The 24891-nt window shown below is 40.8% G+C and overlaps 2 protein-coding genes across 2 annotated transcripts in view; one reads left to right on the forward strand and one right to left on the reverse strand.

Moving 5' to 3' along the window:
• Positions 1 to 5539: 5539 nt before the first annotated feature.
• c4h1orf53 (chromosome 4 C1orf53 homolog) lies at positions 5540 to 12962 on the reverse strand. Its single transcript, XM_030727322.1, has 3 exons — positions 12484 to 12962; positions 6824 to 6925; positions 5540 to 5685 (listed from the first exon to the last, which is right to left on the reverse strand). The coding sequence occupies exons 1-3, from the start codon at positions 12769 to 12771 to the stop codon at positions 5614 to 5616; spliced, it is 462 nt and encodes a 153-aa protein (XP_030583182.1). The 5' UTR covers positions 12772 to 12962; the 3' UTR covers positions 5540 to 5613.
• A 5822-nt stretch (positions 12963 to 18784) lies between these two features.
• The window catches only part of dennd1b (DENN/MADD domain containing 1B), a 102294-nt gene continuing 96187 nt past the window's right edge, over positions 18785 to 24891 (forward strand). The window contains 2 exon segments of the mRNA XM_030727321.1: positions 18785 to 19235; positions 19743 to 19807. Of these exon segments, the coding sequence (XP_030583181.1) occupies positions 19219 to 19235; positions 19743 to 19807 (82 nt within the window). The 5' untranslated portion in view covers positions 18785 to 19218.

A 24891-nucleotide genomic window follows, 5' to 3' on the forward strand; every position in this document is an offset into this window, starting at 1 on the left:
CAGAAAAAAAAATGTTTTGGTATTGAATAACCAAATACCAAATCGAAGCCATTAAAAAAAAAGTGCACATTAATTTACGAAATGTGCGCATTTTAATCACGTGGGTACTGAACCAAAACAGCGCAGGGCTCCCTGTTAGGAAAGGTCGCAGTTGTTGTTGTTGTTGTTTTGTTTTGGGTTTTGTTTTTTTTTTTAACTTCCTCTCCTTCATATTTTAGAGAAGACAAACGAATAATAAAAAAATCATGTGTTCTGAAGGGTTTAGACACATTAATGCATTTAAGAGTAGTTCACAGGAAGGGATTCCTACCACACTTTCCACTTTATTATTATTTTTTTAATTTCAAAACACAAATAAGAAAAATATCAAGCTAAGGCCATTCTGTGGTTCATATTCGCTGTGGCACACTGCATGCCTGGATCCTTTTCTGAGGAACTGAGCTGACAAACTTCATAAAAATTCAAAGCAATAATAAGTCTATTCAGCCAGGAAGCAGACTACACACTTGCCTTGTGTGGCCTTGTGTTGCAACATCTAATGAAAAAAAGAAATGCTGATGAAAAATTCACCAATAATTAATAATGTCAAGATTTTAGTAAATATTAATATTGTTTATGTTTTGAAGATGGTTTGGTTGTCTCTCTCTCTTAATGAGACCGTATTTTTTCAATTTAGGAGGAAAATACTAGGAGCACTCTATTTCTTTTTCAGTGATTTCCTTGTGCGCTATTAGATTATTATCCACCTGGAATGCTAAGCAACATGACAACCGTCCATTAAATAATAACACTGATAACTGGATGCAAAACTGTTTAAAGAGCACTTAACTCCTCCTGAAGTGTATATTCATCTTTAACATGAAAAAGGGAGGTCATCCAGAAAAAGAGGGATAATCCAGACCTACTCACACTCACCACAGAACAGCGCACTGAGGCATGGATGGACTGATTTCAATTGACTACAAGTGAATAGAATATTGTGTGAATGAGCGCTGGGACTGGAGCAAAGGGTGACAATTAATTACACCTCTGTACTGCTTGCATAAATGATCATGTGCCACACTGCTAACAGTCATTTTGCTTTGCTCCTTCAGCCTGGGTTGACATCACAGTGTATCTCATCAATAATGCAGCAACACTGAGATCTATTTCACAGTGTACCACAACACATAACGCACACACAGCGTTCTAGGAGCATGATACCCAGACAGGCGCTGCAGCGTGCTTGGTTAAATCGGTGAAACCACAGATATAGCACCAACCAGGTTGCTTGACTGGCTCTCCCGCCTCTCCTGCTCACCTCCCCGAGTGCCTGGCTCCTCTCTGCTGTAGGGCATGGTGGTTAGATTACCACACATCCAGGGTTCATCTGGAGTTATCATTTCTGGGTCACCTCAAGTGACACTCAGTCTCGCAGAGGGAGCTCTCAGTCATTCCCAAAGCATGGCCAGAAAAGGAGTGGAGGAGAGGTGGAGGAGGCGAGGAGGCAAGGAGTAGGAGAGAGGCAAGGAGGAGGAAGAGGAGGAGGAGGAGGTGGGAAGGCTCTCCCAGGATCCAGTGAGGTGCAGGGAACCACGGGCTAAACACTGACAGAATGAAGGAAAGGGGTGGGAAGGGAAGGGAGTGGGGGGTTTGAGGAGGAGGAACAGAGGGAGGAGTGAAGCACTGTAAAGCTGTATCCTAGTCACATGTATCCCAGTCACATGAGCCTGGCTGGGTAGGTGGGTGGCTGGCTGGCTGAGAGGATGGTGAGACATCCTGGAAATATTTACAAACACACAGTGGACGTGACTTTATAATTATTGAAGGAAAGGCAATATCAAAATGCACAAAACGAGGTGAAAAGCACCCACAACAACGACATGCAAGGAGTTAACATGTTAAACAGTGATTTAAGGAAGTAATGATACAGAGGATAATATTCTGAATCTCCATGTCTCCTCCTGCTTGTCATTTCTCTCTCTCTTACTCTTTCGCCTCTCCTCCTCCACCTCTCTGCTTCTACCACTTTCCCTTTTCTGTCTCTTCCAAGCAATGCTTCCCCCACACCCCACACCCCCCCACTACCTCTCACACCACCACCACCACCACATCCCCTACCTCCCTCCCTCCACCCCTCCTTCGATCTCCTCCCTGCTCTGCTCTGCTGGAGCTCAAATCACAACCCCGGTCCCTGGCAGATGGAGGATAGGAGAGAGAAGCTCTTAACTAGCCAGCCTGAGCCGCTGCTCTCTGCACACCAACTGCTGCCTGCCTCCCCTCCCTGCCTCCAGAACAGGTCCAACAGCACACTGCTACCAGTACATGCAAACCCCTCCTCCTCCAGCTCCTCTGGGGACACAGTATCCTACTGGGGAATGGTGCGTGTATTAGTCCGTATCTGGACACACTAGAAAGGACATGGAAACATAATAGATGGATGTTATTTATCACTATATAACCTTATGGGGCAAAGCAGCTTTTGTGAGGCGAGGTTTAGTAAATATCATTTGGCTGTCAAACAAGCTCCTTCTTTCTACTTCAGTGACCGAGGACAGAAAGTCAGAAGGCGGCGTAATGTGAAATAAGTTAGAGGTTAGATAGTGTGACAGCTAAAGAAAGCAGTGACATGTCGGGTCCAAAGTGTAGACAAGAAGTCACAGACGACTGCCGCAATGTAAAACCAGGAGGGAAATAAACAGGCCAAAGTGCTCCTTGGGCACTTAAGTGCCTTTGACTGCCCCTGACTCTCCTTTTATCTGGGCTCATCTGGCGACCACGACTTGGCCTGGCATGAGCCTGACCACCAGTTGCGGTCTGAGGGAGAAACTGCTCCTCTGTGCTATTTGCAGCCCTGTCTGTCCAAAGGAATCTGGTGCGCTGACTGTCACTCAGTGGCCATGTGTGTTTTTTATCACTAATTCTACCACAGGGATGTGGTTGTCCATATGACCACTGTGGAGGCTGCTGCCCCGAGGCGAGCTGACATTGCCTGTGTAGAACGACCAGACGTTGATGTAGGGGCTGCTCAAATGCTGCTTCAATACCAAGACACACACACACACACGGAGCTAGATGTGCACGCACGCACACAGACATACTGAGCTGTGCCTGGGCAATTGCTGAGACTGATGTTCCTTTCAGCCATCATATGGCTGACACTTAAGTTTTTTTTCCCCGCCAACCTTGTGTCAGTTCCTGGCTGGTCTGGCCAACAGTGATGGAGACACTGTAACCGACTGTGGTTGGGGCCATTGGCCGCAGGGCTGCTGTGCCTGTTTGAGATGGGGGGGCTGCTTGGCCTGTCAACTGGTTGTGACTGGAGCATGTCTGGTCACAGATCCAAACTGGACAGCTCGCTCTTTCTCTGCAGCTAGTGCCATCATCCTGCAGAAAGGCACACGGTGTATAGCTGCCACTCCACTCCAGCACAGCATATGCTCCAGCTGAGGGTCAGAGACGTTCAGGCCAAAATGCCTGAAAGAAACACCTCACTTGTCTAACTGGCTGTTGGGAGCACATCTGCACTGTAGATATTTTGTGTATGTGTGTGTGTGTGTGTGTGTGTGTGTGTGTGTGTAGGATAAAAGAAAAAAACGGATTTAAAAACGGATAAATTTTTCATTATTCTGGTATTGCAAAAGCTAAAATCAACAACAAAACTCATTCGTGAATAAGGCAGGACTTTTATTCACTTCAAATAAATTGAATGAGCATCAGTTAATTAAACACAGGTATTAAAAACAATTTAATAAAGAAACTAGTTGAATGCTCTCGTTGTGGGAGTGCATTGCACAGGCTACCTAATAAATAATTAATTAAGGAAGAATTAAAGAAGTTAATCATTATTTTGGTGGTAGAAGAAGTAAATTAAGTACATTTCTCCAGTAATCTGAAGAAGGTATGCTGTGCTGTTCGTGTCTCAGTCACCAACTGTTAGGTTAGAACATGATGGAGGAAAAAAAAATTCAAACTGTGCCATCACTGGATTGGGAAGACGTGGAGGGATGAGGCAGACATGAAAGTTGGCCTATTTCATGGTCAGGATGCGGGACCGCCGAGGCCCTGAATGGCAATGCATCTACTTTAATGTGACAGACAAGTCCCTAGGCAAAACCCGCAGAGCAGCGGCAGGCAAGCGGGCCCAGGTACTTGATGAGTGTGACACCTTCGCCGTCCCGCTGTAGAAATGTTGCTGCCGTACGCTCCGCTGCCTCGGTTTAGAATAACACCAAATAAATTCGCCTCTCATCCCGCCTGACGACGCGTCCCCAGAACCTGTCCTCCCCAGCACTGTTGGGATCATGAATCTCCTTGTAGACGCTCATAGGGCTTTGCTCCGATCACTAAGCACTTGCCTTTGGGACCCACCTGCCGAGGAAAACTGTGGCCGCGCCAGAATTCCGCGGCAGACACATCCTCTCATCACGACGCTGTTTGCCCAATCAGGCGGAGACAGGCGAATGTGTGTGGCAGGTTCAGAGCGAGCGCCCGGAGGCATCGCGCTGCCTACCCACATGCACTCACAAATCAAATGGCGCATCTTTCCTCAGCATCTCTTGCGCGCATAGGTAGTTCTATACGAGCGCTTGACCTTACCTAGCACTATAACTCAGGGCTACGAAGTGCGCAGTTAAGTGCAACCTTTATTCTATATTGGCCTATTAGGAGCCACAGAGTATTCTGATGGAGTGAGTCTGCCTGTGCATGTGTGCGTCTAAGTACGCTGGTGAGCATGGGCTGATCTATTGCAGTCCTGGGATAAGAGGGCCCAGGAGTTCATTAGGCTGCGGCTCAGGAGAGCAGCCGCGGGGAGCTGCGCTGTAGCCAAGTGTTGCCAGGAGGCTGAGCTGCAAGTCCGGTGGGGAGGGCTGCTGTTGATGTCCATGGCATGTTTGCTAACAGCCTGATTCCATCAAGTGGTGTAAAAGCAGCGCAGCCAAGTGTGAGGGCTGACCCCTGGCACCTTCCTATTTTTAACAACACAGTATTTCAGTCAAAGGTAGACAGTTCAGTCAAGCACTTGTGGTGTGTAAATGATGCTAATATTCATGCATTCTTACATTTGGGAGGGAAAAAAATAACAAGCGATGTGAAGCAAAAGAGCACAAGACTCCATCTGACTATCTACAGTTACTTTCGCTTATATGCCCTTTATCTGGAGGGCGAAGATCTAAAATGCACTCTCAGTTTTCATCTCCATACTCCCACAACCCTTGTAAATGGATCAGAAGAGCGGAATACTACAAAATATTAAATACTCTTGAAGAGAAGTGAAAAAATGAGGCTCAAAGGCATTTCCTTGGACATTCTGAAAAATATCTGAAAAATATAACAAAACAAAAAAGTCTGATAAAAGACTATTTTGCATGAGCGTCTAGTGAACAAATCCGTTCTCCTCCTTTCCTATTTTGTGAGAATGAAAATAATCCTAAGAATAGTTGTGATTCATAAGAGATAGGTATTGCACAGACACTACCCATATTTCATCATTTATTACACAGCTAAAAAAAAAAAAAAAAAAAATGACTCTCAAGTAGTCCAAATAACGACAGGCAGAAGACAAGCAACGTGTGGTGGGTTCCATTCCAAACAGGTTTCCAAAGCTTTACCTTTGGACTGAATCTGTTGGGTCTATACATAAAATAGTGAATTAAAGTGTTTCTTCATTGCGGGGTCCTTCACGTTGACTTGGCCATACGGACACTAGGGGAGAAAATGAAATAAATAAGTGCCGTTTAACGGCTGCATGTAGATCTTTAGTCACACAGGGAACAACACACGAGAAGCAGATAACAGAAGAGCAAATGAGAAAAAAAAAAAAACACAACGAAACAAGAGTCAGATCAGGACACGGGGAAGACAGAATGGGGCAAGGCGAAACCCAGAGGAAGACAAGCAAGAGGGGACAGGATGGAGGGTGGACAAACAAGACTCAGTCAGACAGAACAAAACAGAAAAGAACAGAGCAGGGCTGACACGATCAGAAAATCCACAGCACGTCTGTATGTGCTTCCATTTATAGATGGTTTTTTATAAACAGATGAAACCAAAGATGCCAAGTGAAGATGAATCTAAAGATCAGTTCAGCTCAGAGTCTGAAAGCCTTTAGTGTTTATAAATGCACCCCCCCACGATCCTTATTCTGCAAACTTTAAACCAGTAGAGGTCAGAAATGATGCTCATAAAATAGATCTAACCATACCAAAATCTTTTTTTAATGGCTCAATAATGTAAGGGCAGAAGTATTAAGACAGCAATGATAAGTCTTTATCATAGAGCCAGACATATACTTTGATTTTAACCTTATTTATTGTTGTGCCCTTACATATTCTGGACTTTTAAAACACATTTTTACACGACATACTGGATGTTAGATCTATTTTTCTTGACTCTACTTGCTCAAGGTAGTGTCTACCCTGAGCAGCAAGCACATCAATACAAATATAAGAGGATAACTTTATTACATTTAGTTCCACTGAGTAACATGTACACATATAGAAAGCAGCAAGCCGTGTTTGTGTTTTGCCTGTGCATAAAATTAACATACACTATAAGGCTAAGTTTTCCTTTACAAGATGTGTTGTTAGTCCTGTTAGCTGATCCTTTTCAACACCATGGAAGCTCCAACCCACCGTGCATATAAACCCTTCTTTTATGGGATGTTTCGTACTTAGAAAATGAAGCCCGTTTGCCAAAATTGCTCTCATAGACACACAGTTTCCAAATGAGGTCAGTTACCATTGGAAACAGAAAAGATCAAATGTATCAGACAGGATACAGCAGGACAAAACACATCAGAAGGACAAAACAGCGAGCAACCAGGCTAAAACAAAGAACTCACGTGTCTGCATACGCTGCCACAGCATTTCCCTCTCTGAAGGTGGGCATGCTCTGTGAACACCTTATACCCACTGGAAGGGTCAACATACATCTGCTTCTTTGCCTGAGCATAATGAAGATATTATTGTTATTTAATTAGAATGACACATAAACATGCAAGCCACTATGTGACCTGTGCATACAGAACTATATACAGTACATATACTCACCCAAACACAAAGGCACATGCAAGCATAATATTGCCTATGAGCCTATACAGAGACAGATTGCTTAGGGTCAAGGAGAAGAAAGAATGGGTGACCTTTAAGCATAGAAACAGATGTAAGACACTCTCATTCTTAAGATATTACTAATTAATTAGTGTGCAAATCAGTAGGTGAGAATATGCCACAATTAATCAACTAGTAGCTCTCACAGTCTGCACGATGTTTTGACAATTTTCAGGATAGTGCAAAAAGATACTTTACAGGCAGTTGTTATTTTATTTTTGGATCACTTATTCATCTTGCATAGCCACAAAAACACCTTCTGTAAGTGGAAAAACCCTGAACTCCTCCACCATCCCTTAGGAAGTTCGAAAATGTCATCTCTCAGTCTGTTTCAAACTGAAGAGCCCACTAGTTGGTGAGCTTTGACAGGCTACAAAGGGAAAAAGGCCCCAGGCCCTTTGGTGACACGGCTTGTCATTTCACATGCCATTGCAAGGCCACATAGTGAAGCTGGCATAGCTGGGCCCCCTCTGTATTGTACTTTTCCCACCCAGGCCCTACCACTCTCCTCAGGTCGCGGCCAACTTGCCTCAACTTCATCCACACTCCGAAGCACAATATTTACAACAGATAAGCCTAAAGGCATGCAGATGACACCTATTCACCACTGTCATCAGCACAGCTCACTGGTTCTGCTTGATGGAAGAGCAAGTAAGATTTGGTGAATATGATGGATCTAGCACAAACAATTATCATCATTTCTTTAGGACTTTTGACCTGGGTAGGCATTCTCATCTATTTAAAATGGAAACGCTCCTACAAGTAAATTAAAGTTAAGAACAATAACAGGTGGACACAGACACCTCCTACATTCAGGCATTGTTTTGCAACTCTCACCACTCATGTACCTACATTTTCACTGCAAAATAATTAAGCAGTTTATATATATATATCTTGGTTGGGGAGGTTAGGATGGAAAGACTGAGTCAAACTCATCAGTGGCTTTATTCTCTTAAATGTCATTTGGTTAAGGACTCAGGGGAGGTGGAGGAGGCTTGGGGTACTGCCCTGGGAATAGTAAGGCCCTGGAGATGCATCATAGTTGGCATGTTATTAGACTATTAACATACTGTGGATAGCACAAAGCCAGCTTTAAAAAATGATGTTGGTATTGGTCCAGATTATTTATACTAATTTTATACTAATTTGGACTATGTGTGCGTGTGCGCGCGCGTGTGTGTGTGTGTGTGTGTGTGGATCTGTACACTTTTACACACTAATACAAGTCCCAGTTCCTAAAAAATTGGGACACTGTAATAAAGTTTAAATAAAAACAGAATGCAATGATTTGCAAATCTCATAAACCCATATTTTAATCACAATAGAACATAGAAAACATATCAAATGTTTAAACTGGGACATTTTACTATTTAATGAAAAATATTAGCTCATTTTGAATTTGATGGCAGTAACACGTCTCAAAAAAGTTGGGAATGGGGCAACAAAAGGCTGGAAAATTAAGTCGTACTAAAAAGAAACAGCTGGAGGAATATTTTGCAGCTAATTAGGTTCATTGGCAACAGGTCAGCAACATGACTGGGTATAAAAGAGAGACAGTTTCTCACAAATAAAGACAAGCAGAGGTGGATGCGATTGGGAACAACAGCAACTCAGCCAAGAAGTGGTAGGCCACGTAAAACCACAGAGTGGGGCCAGTGGATGCTGAGGTGCATAGTGCGCAGAGGTTGCCAACTTTCTGCAGAGTCAATCACTACAGACCTCCAAACTTCATGTGGCCTTCAGATTAGGTCAAGAACAGTGCGTAGAGAGCTTCATGGAATGGGTTTCCATGGCCGAGCAGCTGCATCCAAGCCTTACATCACCAAGCACAATGCAAAACGTTGGATGCAGAGGTGTAAAGCATGCTGCCACTGGACTCTAGAGCAGTGGAGACGTGTGCTCTCGAGTGCCAAATTACACTTCTCTCTCTGGTAATCCAATGGCCGATTCTGAGTTTGGTAGCCACCAGGAGAACGGTACTTGTTTAACTGCATTGTGCCAAGTGTAAAGTTTGGTGGAGGGGGGATTATGGTGTGGGGTTGTTTTTCAGGAGCTGGGCTCAGCCCCTTGGTTCCAGTGAAAGAACTCTTCAGCATTCCAAAATGTTTTGGACAGTTTCATGCTCCCAACTTTGTGGGAACAGTTTGGGGATTGCTCCTTCCTGTTCCAACATGGCTGCACACCAGTGCACAAAGCAAGGACCATAAAAACATGGATGAGTGTGTTTGGTGTGGAAGAACTTGACTGGCCTGCACAGAGTCCTGATCTCAACCTGATTGAACACCTTTGGGATGAATTAGAGCGGAGACTGTGAACCAGACCTTCTCATCCAACATCAGTGTCTGACCTCAAAAATGCATTTCTGGAAAAATGGTCAAAATTTCCCATAAACACACTCCTAAATCTTGTGGAATCAGAAGAGTTGCAGCTGTTATAGCTGCAAAGGGTGGGCCAACATCATATTAAACCCTATGGATTGAGAGTGGAATGTCACTCAGGTTTATATGCGTGTGAAGGCAGATGAGCAAATACTTTTGGCAATATATTGTATCTCATTATCAACAGTGTATAATATCAAAAGATTGGGAGAATCTGGAGAAATCTCTGTGCGCAAAGGACAAGGCTGAAAATCAATACTGGATGCCTGTGATCTTCGGGCCCTCAGGCAGCACTGCATTTAAAAACAGGCATGATTCTGTCATGTTCCTGAGCCCGTGTCACTGCATGTGCTCAGAAACGCCTCCAGAAATCATTGTCTGTGAACACAGTTCAATGTGCCGTCCACAAATGCATTACCTTATTTTTTTCTTGAAATGGTAAATTTTCTCAGTTGAAATTTATTATGTTTTATTGTAAATTAAAAACAGGTTTGAGATTGGCAAATTGATGCATTCTGTTTTTTTGTTTTGTTTTTTTTTTATTTACATTTCATACAACGTCCCAACATTTTTGGAATTGGGCTTGTACTTTTGCACTAACATCCTTAAAAAAATAACCACAGTTTATGAGAAATATTTGACCCAATATTTGACAAAAATATCAAATATTGGGATTATCCCCCAAAATCATTACAACTGACTCCAGATTTTGATTATTTTGGCTTTATGTTGATTCAAGAATTGCATTAAATTTTCATTGTAGAGTTTTGAGAGAATGCATCTGTATTATTTTATCCATATGATTTACTCAGCTCTAATCTAATTTTTTAAAATGGATATTACTTACATTTACTCAAGTACTGTATGAAAGTACAGCTTATACTCAACAGCCACTTTATTAGGTACACTTAGAACTGCATGTTAATGCAAAAATCTAATCAGCCAGTCACAAGGCAGCAACTCAGTGCATTTAGGCATGTAGACATGGTCAAGACGACCTGATTAATTTCAAACTGAGGCTCAGAATGAGGAAGAAAGGTGATTTAAGTGAGCGCTGGTCCCAGACATGACGTGTACTACAGTGATCTTAAGAGAGTTACTCTGATCCCAAATATTGAATTGGCCTTGGGTTATTTTCATTTAACATTCTTATCTATTTATAATAAACATGCTCTTATTAAGAAGTTTAGGATCAGCGGTAGGAATAATCCTTGGTTTTCAAATAGTCCTTCAGAGTTAATTCATTTAAAAAATAAGGCATGGGCCATGGCAAGATTTTCAAACTCTTCAGCTGACTGGAATATATTTAGAACCTTAAGAAACAAGTGCACCTTAATGATTAGAAAATCTAAATCTGAGTTTTATTTCAAGTATTTCAAAGATAATCTAAACAACCCCTCAACTTTTTGGAAACTAATTAAATCCATGTCTCTTACACATGTTGTTTCACATCTCCCTGAGATGATGGTTAGTTCGATAGGTTGGCCATCACTGACCATTTGAAGAAAACAGCACAGGTACATTCCTCTATAAAGCCATATTAGGTAAACTTCCAGTTTACCTCTGTACCCTTCTCTGTCCTAGTACCATTAGTTACAGCCACACTCTAAATCCTTTTTGATGACTTGATCAGGTTACTGGTGGTGTGATGCTGTAAACGTCACAGTCGACATGAGTACTATTGCTGATCATGTCCATCCCTTTATGACCACAGGGTACTTATCTCCTGATGGCTGCTTCCAGCAGGATAACACACCATGTCACAAAGCTCAAATCATCTTAAGCTGTTTTCTTGAACACGGCAGTGAGTTTGCTGGATTCAAACAGAGCGACTTTGGGATTTGGTGGAAAAGAAAGTTCGCATCTTTGATGTGCAACGGACACATCTGCAGCAAATGTGTAATGTTATCATGTCAATATGAACCAAGATCACTGAGGAATGTTTCCAGCACCTTGTTGAATCTATGCTTTAAAGAATTAAGGCAGTTCTGAAGGCAAAAAGGGGTCCAACCCAGTACTATCAAGGCATACCTAATAAAAAGTGTATATGCTCTTTTAATTTTAAATTTAGCCCAGTATTTTTCACAGAGAGATCACTTTTGACTCAAATACAATAATCTGATAGAGTTAAATTTGAGTTTTGATTTTGGATACAAAGGTTATAAATTATTCTATCAATAAACAAGTGAGGATTTATCAAATTAAGATTACATGCTACAACACTCAACTGTTACTTACCCTGTTAATCAATCTAATACTAATTACCTATCACATAACACTAAATGGCACCTTTCTGCATTAATGATTGGGATTTAATTTTACTTACATCAAATGTCTCTGTTTTTAAGATTAAACTTTAAACTTTCCTTGGCCCCTCCCTTAATTATGCTGTGATAGACTAGGCTGATATGGTGGGGTGGGGGTGGGGGTGTCTCATGATGCAGTTTTTATTTTTCATTCACCTCTTTTCACTCTGTTTATACACCACTCTGCATTCAATAATTAGTTATTACTAATCTCTGGCACTCCACAGCGTGTCTTTTGTCCTGTCTGCAGATGGCTGCAGATGACTGAGCATGAGCCTGGTTCTGCCAGAGCATTCTTCCTGTTAAAAGGGAGCTTTTCCTCCCCGCTGTCACCAAGTGCTTGCTCACAGGGGGTCATTTTGATTGTTGGTTTTATCTGTAATTATTGCCGGGTCTTTACCTTACAATATAATGCACCTTGAGGCGACAGTGTGTTGTGATTAGGGGCTATATAAATAAAACTGAATTGAATTTTAAAAATTCTAAACTTGTATTTGAAGTATTTTATACTATTATTCTTCCATTCTTAGTCTAAAGTAAAGGCTCTGTGCAGGTTCTCCTGCACTGCAGTTAGTCCAGTTACAAAACTGTTATTTAAAAAAAAAAACGTGGGAACGCCTGGACCTAATTAATCACGCCATGTCTCTGCGATCCGATTGTACTACATGACATGATTGGCTGTAAAGTCTTTGAAGTGATGCATCTTACCGCACACGCTTGTCTATGGATTCTATGGATGGCCATTTCTTCCTCTGTGAACTTCGCCGCGCAGAGGTCGTTTTCACCCCGCGCGCTCATCGCTGTCACCGCGTCACTGACGTTGTCCGCTCCACTCGCGCCTTCATTGATCTGTAACGTGCTGCTGTTTGTCATCGGTTCTGATTTTTCTTCCGAGAGCTTTGGTATTGACATTGCTACAGGTCGTTTATTAAAGTGGACACGGAGAAGAATCAATCTGCTGACAAACGCTTTACTTGGGTAATTTTTGCAACACATGCTCCTGCAAAAACCACTGTGTCCGCACTTTAGAAACCGGGAGAGTCGTTTATTAAGAAAACTTTAACACTGGCGCTCGTCTTGCAGCTGTGCAAAGAAAGATACAGGTTCTGGGAGGAAAAAAGGGAGAAAAAAAAGCATCACTTAATTCTTTGACAAGTGAAGTTGCCTGCACAAAAATGCGTTTTACTTCCTCGTCGGCCCCTGGTCACATGTCAGTAATGTGATCATCTCGTAACTCCGATCCACCGGCTCATACAGCGCCTCTGCTGATTCAAAGCTGCTACTAAGCACTCCCTGGAGGTATGAGGATAAGTATATGAGGATAAATATTAAAATAAATAAATACAATTAAAAAAAAGGCTTGCATATAGGTGTATTATTCAATGCCATACAAATAAAAAGATACCATGGAGGTAGTGTAAGTTTTATTAATCCAACTCTGAAAAATGTCAGATTTCTGCAGCCTCTACCACAGTATGGGGACGAAGACAATTCTATTTGCTCAGAGAATCAAAAAGCAAACAATGCATTTAACACACCAACAGCAGAAAACTGACTCTATATCTTAAGACTATGAACATCTTTTGTTAACCATTAAAGAAACCATTCCCATGAAAACTACAGATATCTATGTATACTGTTAATATAATGCTTTGAATACTTCATCACCCCAATCTTCTGTGTGTATATGGGTGGTAAAGCATCCCCTTTTTCTTTCCCTTTTCCTTGATTGTACTGGAGAACAAACATAGACAGCTTTCCATAATAATAAAGTAATATGGTGCCTTGGATGAATAACTGCAAGGTTGATGAGTGGACATTAATGAATCCTTTCAAGGTTATCCACTGCTGTGAGCCACTACTGATGATGTGCCTACTCCAGAATTATGGGTAATGAAACCTGACAAGTGTCTTTTGACTGACATTGTGGGGTCAGTTTACCCTCAGACAAATTACACATCACTGATAAAAATATTTGCAAAACAGCATATATATATATATATATATATATACACACATACATACACATGGGAAATTTGGGAAGGTTTTCCCACCTGCAAAGAATGGAAAGGTCTGTAATTTTTATAGCAGGTACATGTCAACTGTGAGAGACAGAATCTTTAAAAAAAAAAAAATCCAGAAAATCACATTGTATCATTTTTAAATGATCAATTTGCATTTTATTGCATGAAATAAGCATTTGATCACCTACCAACCAGGAAGAATTCTGGCTCTCACAGACCTGTTAGTTTTTCTTTAAGAAGCCACCCTACGCTGCACTAGTTACCTGTATTAATTGCAGCTGTTTGAACTTGTTACCTGTATAAAAGACACCTGTCCACACACCCAATCAATCACACCCCAACCTCTTCACCATGCCCAAGACCAAAGAGCTGTCTAAGGACACCAGGGACAAAATTGTAGACCTGCACAAGGCTGGGATGGACTACAGGACAATAGGCAAGCAGCTTGTTGAGAAGGCAACAACTGTTGGTGCAATTATTAGAAAATCTCAAAGATGACCGTTAGTAACACACTATGCCCCCCCCCCCACACACCAGCAAATCTCCAGGCCCATTTGAAGTTCGCCAATGACTATCTGGATGATCCAGAGGAGGCATGGGAGAAGGTTGTGTGGTCAGATGAGACCAAAATAGAGCTTTTTGTATCAACTCTACTCACCGTGTTTGGAGGAAGAGGGATGACTACAACCCCAAGAACACCATCCCAACCTTGAAGCATGGGGGTGGAAACGTCATACTTTAGGGGTGCTTTTCTGAAAAGGGGACAGGACGACTGCACCGCGAGATTTTGGCCAACAACCTCCTCCCCTCAGTAAGAGCACTGAAGATGGGCCGTGGCTGGGTCTTCCAGCATGACAATGATCTGAAATACACAGCCAGGGCAACTAAGGAGTGGCTCCGTAAGAAGTGTTTCAAGGTCCTGGATTGGCCAAGCCAGTCTCCAGACCTGAACCCAATAGAAAATCTTTGGAGGGACCTGAAAATCAATGTTGCCCAGCGACAGCCCAGAAACCTGGAGAAGATCTGTATGGAGGAGTGGGCCAAAATCCCTGCTGCAGTGTGTGCAAACTTCACCGTCAATAACTACAGGAAACGTCTGACTTCTGTCATTGTAAACAAAGGTCTCTGTACCAAATATTAAGTTCTGTTTTTCTATTGTATCAAATACTTATTTCATGCCATAAAATGCAAATTAATTATTTAAAAATCATACAATGTGATTTTACGGATCTTTTTTTTTTTTAGATTCTGTCTCTCACAGTTGAAGTGTACCTATGATAAAAATTACAGACCTCTCAATTCTTTGTAGGTGAGAAAACTTGCAAAATTGTATGTATCAAATACTTATTTTCCCTACTGTATATAATTTTTTTCCCCCTGTTTCTATATTTGGAAGTTTTACAGTACACATTATCATTTCATACTGTCAAATCAACCTGATTAATATAACAGATACTTTATTAATTTACTTGGCAATAAACATCAGAATGGTTTTATGTTAACTGCTGCAGGCTACATTTACTCCCAGCTGCATTGTCCCAACATGAACTCTTGTTGTCGCTTTTCTTTTATGTGACATTTCAGTTCAGGAAGATACATCATGGGTACCTCAGGTAGATTAAAATGTTTGAAGCCACTCTGTAATATAGTGTTGGAATCTCTGAAGGACAGTGAAACAGTGCGCTGTCCTTTTGTCAGTAGTAGGAGCTTTTAAATGAACATTATCTGTACCTTTCAAGGTTCCCCAGTACATGAATTTCATGCCTTATGTATGCATTTGTTTGTGTGTCATACTATTTTTTCATTAAAAAAATCACAACGTTATGGCAACAGCCCTGCCATTATCATCTCATGTGGATGCCTGAAACAGCGAGCCCCAGTCTGCTGCCATTTAATTACCTTCCAGTCAGCCTGAGGAAATCTGGCTCTGATCCAGACACACTCTCAGGGGGGGAAAGGGGAAGGTATATCTAAGCCCCTGGTTCCAATTTACCAAGGGACAAATATTGCTTAAACATGAGATTTAATGCAAACATTAAATGTCTTCCCTAAAATAGAGTTGCACAATATATAGGGGATTTTGCATGGTAAAGTCAACATCTACAAAGACATGTTTGTCTCTCCCTCGCTCTCAAGATCTGAAATAGGAGCATCAAGTTCTGAATTTACCGTGTCATCAGGGGAGCTGCTCCAGTGACAAGTAAGGGATCAAGTCTGAGGGCTCATTTTGTTTGAGGTATTACAACCAAATTAGCTTTAAATCAAGAGGTTTACATCAGTGAGGCAGAACATGTGGCCACAAAAAACAAAAAAAAACCCCAACAAAACTACCCCATTAAAATGAAAATACTGTGCAGTGTACTGTTAAAGAAATAGGGATGTATATCTCTTTAAGAGGTCAATGACTCATCTCATTCATGAACACTGTGTTTGTATGTTATAGAGTAATATGGACAACATTATGATAATCATATACAAGTATAGAGACTCTATACGTGGTTTGTTTATATTATGTCAGCAGTTTGAGGAATTTTTAACAGCTTATATAACATCATTGTCCACTGAGACATTAATATTTATCTCATGCATGTACTGCTGTTGTCTAATATGAAGCACGTACTCATGACACTCTGTAATTATGCAGCTGAAAATCCTGTCATCATACCAGCTTCACCACAATAACACCATACCCCACATTGTTTCTGCCGGATACCAAATAACACTAAAGTGGAATTGTGGGAGGTGCAAACAAACACTGTTCTTTGATGTTCATTACACAGATCAAACATACAAACAACAGTTTTTGCTACACCACCGCTACAGAGCTCAGGACTGTGCACCTCCTCAGGTGAAGCATTTTCCATATTTTATAGTTTCACTGTAATTTTAAATAGGACACCCAAAGAAATGTCAGCGCAATAAATGGATTGTCAAGGTCTACAATCAAGATGCCTTCATAAACAGAAATATAATAAGGTCCAAACTACTGGTTACACACAAGAGCAGCACAGAACTGCATAGCTCTGAAAAAAAAAAAAAAAAATTTGGACAGATGAAGCCAAGGTTAACTTGTATCAGAATGATGGGAAGAGAAACGTATGGAGGAAAGAAACAGCTCATGAGCTGAAGCATATCACAGCATCTGTCTAACATGGTGGAGGCAGCGTTATAGCATTGGCATGTATGGCTGCCAGTGATACTAGTGTTTATTGATGATGTGACTGCTGATAGTAGCAGAATTAAGTGTGAGGTGTACAGGGCTATACCTTCTGCTCACATTCAGCTAAATGCTGCAAAGCCGAGTAGCATATGACCCACACTTCATAACTTAATATACAGATAACGTTGCATATGCGTAGGTGTCATCCACTTGGGTCATGTTGGAGTCAGTAGGTTTACCAATAGAAAGCTCCTGGCAAGAACGGTGATTTAAATCCTGAAATAAGAGGTCTCAGATGCAATGAGATAGGTAATCTAGACATTTTGATGACCATAAACTATAAATCCATATCTCTGCTCTAAAGTGAACTTAAGAAATGCAGTTTATGTTTTGATATTTCCAGAGGTGCACACATGGACCTTTCTGCAAGAAGGTATTATGAGAATTACCAGACTGTAATCTGGGTTTGGCAAAACAGAAGTTGTGTTTGCTGATCCAGTTGTTGTAGGACTATTTCCTCTGAGCATCCTCAAAATAAGTTGCAAGCATGCAGTACACATAGTACTAATAACACAACATTGTATTTGTAACTTAACAGGATTAGACTAAACGCAACAGTAAATCACAATGTGCACTTTACTACACCCAAGAAAGGTGAACTGTCACACACAAAGTCACAGCTTTACAGTTTGTCATCCTCAAATTGAGTACTGTAGTTGCATATTCTATGTGCAACTACAGTACTGCTATTAGTACAGATTAAGATGTTATCAGTGTCACTTTGCTTCTCTGGACTCCAAACCCACATGCTGCCGTCTGTGCATTGTGCATGCATCCTGTCTCACAGCAGCCAACAAGTGGCAGCTTCACTATGAGCTGAAAGAACCGTGTAATTCTTGTGCTGGATTAAGATACAGCACTTGTAGTATTATGAACACATTTATATAGAAGTATGCTAAAGTGTAACAGTGCACAATGTAACATCAATACATATACTATATGGGACTAACAATATTGTATATTAACAGTGCATCCAGTCACTGTATGTAGGATGTGAAACAAGTTCATCATATCTAAGAAACCCAAAGAAAATTGTCTTCTCAGCTCTACTGACTGCTTTAGCATTTTTCAGCCAATTGCTTTGGTTTTTGTGGTTTTTCAAGTGCACGTTTTGAGTCACTCTTGTGTCTATAGGTAGCTGTTAAACATGCTGCATAATCCCTACTTATCAAAAAGAGTTGAAATGAAAATACCCACAAGGATGTCCAAGATGTGGAAGTGGGAAATTTTATGCATACTGTATCATGTGGACTTGCACAGAGTATAGATTTGTTTTCCCTTACAAAATAGTGTGTACAGACTTTCCATAAGTCCCAAATAACGTTTTTATGTGTTTATTTTAAACTTAAAGATCTAGGGCAGCCATTAAATATTATATATATATATATATATATATATATATATATATATATATATATATATATATATATATATATATATATATATGTGTGTGTGTGTGTGTGTGTGTGTGTGTGTGTATCTTCTATATTACCCATGTTTACCTGCACTAAAATGTGCTATGTAAATAAAATTTCTATTCCCATAGCATAGACAATTTATAGTGTGTTGTGTGTGTTTACAGGTTGTCCAAAATCAGTTGTTTTTACGTCTTTCTAATTTTAGTAGCCCTCAAGGACTCCTAGGACAGCATTCTGGGAGCCACAGCTGAAGGCTACTGTTGCCATAGCTATTGAACTAATAATACAGTCTCTTGGGGAAAGCCGTTTTTTAAATAAATAAATACCAAAATCATGAATCACACGGATCAGCCCTGCTATGTGCATCCTGCTTGTTAGTCAGCCAAACTGGAAGGAAGCCGCTCGCAGGCAGAAGACTAGCATCTGTAGCTGCCACTCACTGCATCAGGCAAGGTGCTCGTCTGACGCGCTGACGTCACCAAATCTTTGACAGCACTTCCTGGAGTGGTGTTTGTTGTGGGAAATAGCCGCAGCGGCGCTGAATTGGGGGGAGATTTAGGCCACATAAGCGGCAGGAAAGACGGCACCGACTGCTACATTATCCCACCTCCAGGGATGCGGACGCAGCACCTTTCGAGCAGTGTCAGATAAGAGCGAGGGCGAGACGGTCGTTAAGGCTGAGGAAGGACGAGGTGGAAATATTCTCGGACAGCCCTCAGAGCAAAGCTCCCCCTCACCACCACCGGACAGCACGGAGCTGTCGCGATGTTGTAACTAAACCATGGACAGCAGAATAAAGTAAGACCTTTGAGTTTTTGTGTCCTCTCTTCTGCCATTTCTATGCTAAAGGCTAATGAGTGCTTGAGTAACGCTAACTGAGAGCTGCATGCGTAATGCGAAGGAATGTTTGGCGTAATTTGAGCCATCATCTCCGGCACTGGATTTAACAGTGAGGCCAGCTGGCTTCGCGGCATTTGGGTCAGTCTGTCGGCGCGTCTAATAGCTGACCACCAATTAGCAGCTCCGCTAGCCAAGCAGGCAGCTTTAAATTGGTAACATGCGGACACAGCAGCGAGCGAGCGACCGGGTCCCGTGACCTGATCTAGATAACATTAGCAAAAAAAAAAAAACCAAACAAACCCGTCTTTCTTTCAAACTAAGGCTCGAGTAGGTACTGGTCCACTTCAGGGATGTAACACAGCTGTTGTGCGTTCTAATGCCCACTTGTTGCCCATGATTGTGGATATAACACCTGCTTTTATACCTCTTCTTCCACCTCAGTAAACACTGTTTAATTCTTTTCAGGGAGAATCCAGAAAGAACATTTGATCTGGTTGTGCAGGTGTCATGTCCAGCATCCGAAAATGAGGGTAGGTGACGTTTCATTAATAATTTTTAATCTGTGTGTACAAAAGTATAAAAAAAAAAATGAAACTTTAATGGTGTGAATAATTTATAGAGGTATGGTCAAGTTAGTAGTCTATTAAATTCCTATTTAAATAACAGAAATTAACTACTCAGAGTTGAGGTTGCATCCTTGGTACCTTTCTGTTGAACTTCCTTTAACCTAATGTAAATGAAGATGTGTCATGACATGGAAGACCTGACTGAACAAAATCGAAACTTCCTGAAATTAGACATACTCATTTTTAATAATTGTTAAATCTTTCTGAGCCAAAATGTCAGTTAACATCACATTAATCTGTAATAGCTGCCCATCCCTGTAAGAAAGAAGAGTTTTTGGTTTCCAGCATGTAGGAGGTCAAGATCCCCCACTCATCACTAAATCCATAAATGGAAGTGAAAGTTTGTTTTTAGGGTCTTCCTCAATAGTCTTCTTTCACTTGTGGATTCCTTTTTTTTTTTTTTTTTTTCCTGGCCCAGTAACTGTTAAACCATTTCAGCTGTTCTGTCTGCTAATGGATTTCAGTAAAGTTGCATCCATAGATCTGCACATCTTTTTTTGACCCTAATGTCTCTTGCAAGACTTTTATTAAGCAGAGCTACTTTTAAGAAAAAAAAAAAAAAAGTGGGACGTTGTGTCTCTATGTGGGATGATGAGACAAGAAATAAGAAATGCTGTGTGGGCTCATGTAAAGGAAAGTGAGAATTTATGGTCATTTTTTTTGATTTGTGAAAAAGTCACCTTGTGCTTTGTGATATAGATGGATTTTTTTTTTCCCCCTCAAGATCTTTGCATTTTATAGACTGAAAAATTAAAAGACTAACTGATGAAGATAAAAATGAAGAGCTGTTTGTGCCAGTAACATCTGTCTTGATAAAATTGTGTCAGCTTATACCCCTCCAAAAAATGCTGTTTTTTTTTTTCCTCAGTTTGTAATACTAGTAATTGGAAGACTGTACAGTAAGAATGCTGTGTAAAGTAGATGGCAGTCTCTAAATGCACTTGAATGATAGCAGGCATCACAGTACTTCACTGCATGAGTCCAGACTCGTACAATGAGGGTACTCATTATGGTCGTGGTGTTATTATGTGTCTGTGATTCAGAGTTTAGTCTGTCAAGATCCTGAGGACGAGAGAAGGTCATGACCGAGTTCAGCTGTAAAACTGCAACTCGGAGTTGTTAGCTGCTTTAATATCTTACTGTTAGCGTTATGCATTCTTCATTTATTTGACAGATTTGCCCAACCATAAGTTCACCATTGTAGGCATTTTTCTTGCAACTGTGACCCCACAAAGACTGTTTGTACAAAGATCATGCTTGGGTCAGCAGGCTGCATTAGCTGTTCTGCTCTTTGCAGTGGTCAAACATTCCAGTAGTGGTGGCCAGGACTAGCCTGGGAAATGACTGTGGCTCGTGAAGAACAACATCGTCTTCTACCTTTTTATGAATATGGGAAATAAAGTAACCCTCATTTCACATCAATGTCCAGTGTCGCTCATAAGTCAGCTATCATTTGGAGGCATTTTAGCTACATATTACGCCAGCTGTCTTATTTTGCCCACCCTGTGTTGACTCGAAAGAGGTGTTATTGGATGGTTCATGTGTGCAGCTGCTGAGCTGACCAGAGTAGACTGAAAGTTGTCCTTGGATCAAGTTCTCATATTGGATTTTAAACCAAACTCATAAACCACTAGCATACACTGTAATAACTGACTTCCTCCACGTATGATCTGGGGTCAGACTCATATCCGGACCCCCGCTCCCTCGAGCAAAACTACAGAGCAACACGTGCACACCTCAGGTCAGATGAAATGGAGATATTCTGCTGAGGTTTGATACAAGAACAGCCTCGATGAGGAAGTTGCCATGACTTACGTTTCTATGTCCTATCTACCATGCAGGACTCATGCTTGTGGTTGTTTTTTTTTTTTTTTAATTAAAAAAAAAAGAAGCAGTTTCAGATGATCATATGAGGTATGAGTCACTTCTCCCTGATTCTGATCAATTTCCTTTTCTTTGACTTGGCTTTCAGTAAAAGTGTGCTTGAAATTAAGGGCTTCACAAATGTCAGAACTGTTTCAGAAACGAGTGAATATTATATATTATATATGTAGTCGTGTGAGAAACCCTGACATACGAGATTCCCCTTGCTGCGGTATGAGCTTTTCTTTTGAGCTGAATGGGTTAATCCTATGACTCATAACAAAAAAGGCTCTGGCCACGCTGTGAAACCAACATACTCGCTCACCGCAAACTAGAGCTGTTTTTCCTGCAACCAAATATTAGGTACTTTGCCAAAGAGTGCCACTTCACATTCGCACATAATCTTCCAACTGCTTCACATAGACACATAAACAATAGTGCAGTCATGATAGACTATAATTAAATTGTCATAGCAACATGATGTAGAACGTGTGAGCATTTGCAGAAGTGGAGGAGGGTTTAAGTTTCCTTGTACTTCTCACATCTCCTCCACAGTTTAGGGAATCCAAGTTTAATTTTAGATTGATTTTTGGCTGGATTTCAGTTGTTGTGTGCACGCCCTCTTCCAGCAAGTTTGTTTACACTGAAATGTTTTAAAGCGACCGAGGAGGAGTCCTCTTTGAGTGAATAAAAAGCTTGGTGCATTGGTGTGTGAGCTTTGCTGATGCTGCATCGCTATTGTGCCACTTTTCACCACATCCTGGTCCCACAGGTTTGAAACTGTATCCAAGTGCGCCAGCAACAAAATATTGCCATTGCAGTGTAGCGAGCAGTGCCCTTTAGTTGATTTCAGTCAAGGTTAAAGCTACAGGTAAAATTAGATTGCCTCTTTTATAGATGGTCAGTATGCCTGCCCCTCAGCTTCCTGTGTTAACTGAGTTTCACACCTTCTGCAGTCAGCTCTGTGCAAACAGTCAACGCCCACATCCTTACAGAAAGGCCTCCGGTTAACCTGTCTAGTTGTTTCACAATGGCATTTTTAAATAACTGATCTCAGAGTGCATCTTTCTCTAAAATAAACATTTTAGTTGACAACTAATTATTTCTGGCTGACATTTTCAAAGGCTGACATTTGAGTGCTGTGTGAAGTCATTGTTACTAATGTGAATAATTGATCAAGAAGTTATCAAACACCGTAACAGTCTTGACAGCATCAAAAATATCAAGTTACTAAAAGCAAGATTGGCCCAAGAGTAAAACAGGAATCGCTTCATTGGTGGCTGGAGTTATGCTGACTTTCCATACAGTTTAAATAACTTGCATACCATTAGAGAACCGCATGAATTAGGATTTGTTCAAGTGTCTCGAAATTGGTGTGCTAGATTGCATCAGCTCTTCTAAGAACCTGCCTGTTCTGTTGCCTCTTTAACCAGCATCCAGCTGAGCCCATCTTCCGCAGTCTAATGTCAAATATGCAGACTTCTGTGACTACTAATAATGGCTCTTACTTCCTTACTGTTACCATACCATTCAAGTTCTGAGGTATCAGTTTATTATAGTTTCAACAAGACGGGTAAGAGATTATTCTAGCAAAAAATAATAGCAAGTTTCTGGAATATTAATGGTGAAATATCAGAGGGAAGTACTCAAAGGATTGCAATATGCAATTAAGAGCTACTTTTTAAAATATAAGCGCAGTGTTGTCAGCAAAGTGAACATTAAAATTGGAGCAAAAGCACATGGATCCCAGTACAGGTGCTGTGTTTTGAATGCTAATGCTCTGGACAGATAGATTCAGGATCACCAGGTTTTTATGAATCGATACATTATTTTAATTTAGGCAAATATTTACTTATGTAGCCGTCATTGTTTAACACATTTTAGTCAGTCGATAGCAGTTTTTAATTTTCACGCTTGTCCATCCGTTTGTTTAAAGCACTCCAGGATAGTCCTCCTGTTTCTGCAATGTTGGTTTGATCAATGGGCCAAAGTTAAAACATTAGTAATCTATAGCTAATAGCAGGGATGCCATAATACCAGAAAGTCGGTTTCAGTACCATTTGATAACAAAACAATCATTCCACATACTTAAAGAGAAACTCCTAAATTAAAACATGTGGGTCAATCATTTATTTAAAGTGTTGAATTTATATTTTATTGTCAAGACACAAGCTGAAATGTTAGGATGGTTGCCAAGTAACCTACTGATGTTACAGTTACCTTATGTTAGCACAAGCATTTAATGTTAGCCATTGCAAACACTTCAGCCCATAGAACAAAAGTTGATTTCACAGTGGCAGCTCCAGCGTTCTCAAACAAAATGGGAACGTGCATGTCAGGATATCATTAGAAGGATAATACTTTGGATGTTGTTACTGTGGACTGAAACGTACTTTGAATTCTTTGAACAGATCTAGATGCTGGTCTTTTTGGTGCTTTGCTAAATTGGAGGTGTTTCCAACAACAGTAGCATCTTTTCCATTTTTTTCTGTGGCATTTGTGGTTTTTCCTGTTCTTATGGTTCTTTGTCTTCTTTTTCATCTGCATGTAAGGATAGCCTACAACACTTGTGGCTGTATGCCACCCCCTCCACCTCTGTACTTATGTTTCCTATGGTACCAATGAAAAGCAAGTACTGTTGCATTTTCAGAATTTTGTTATTGAATGGTACTGGGACTGCAGGAAAAATAAAATGTTATTTATGAGCAATAATAAATATTCAAAAGAGGAAAGCACAGGTCTTTTAAAATAAACTACACATCACAATTTCTAAAATGGAAACCAATGTTTTAATAGTTTAACTGCCAAAGCAGTTAGACCCTTTCATTGTGCTTATGTGCCAGATTTTTAAAAAAAATTTTTAACAAAAACATTTTCTTACATTAGTAGAGTTCTGACAGTGACGTATCTCCTAGATGAGGTAGATTTGGTGTGTGTGCAAGTTTGTGCGTGTGTGTGTTGTGGCTGCAATGGAAAAAAAGCGAGCATATCGGCATTCTCAGAACCTGTGCAGTGACGCAGCATTTCCTTCTGCAGAAAACAGACTTTCTGATGGTTTTGATGTTAATAATAAAGGTTAATAATAATTCAATGTCTAGCCTAACAGCACAGGGTCAGTGGCTCAT

The sequence above is a fragment of the Archocentrus centrarchus genome, chromosome 4 (genome assembly GCF_007364275.1).
Source record: "Archocentrus centrarchus isolate MPI-CPG fArcCen1 chromosome 4, fArcCen1, whole genome shotgun sequence".
Taxonomy (NCBI): domain Eukaryota; kingdom Metazoa; phylum Chordata; class Actinopteri; order Cichliformes; family Cichlidae; genus Archocentrus; species Archocentrus centrarchus.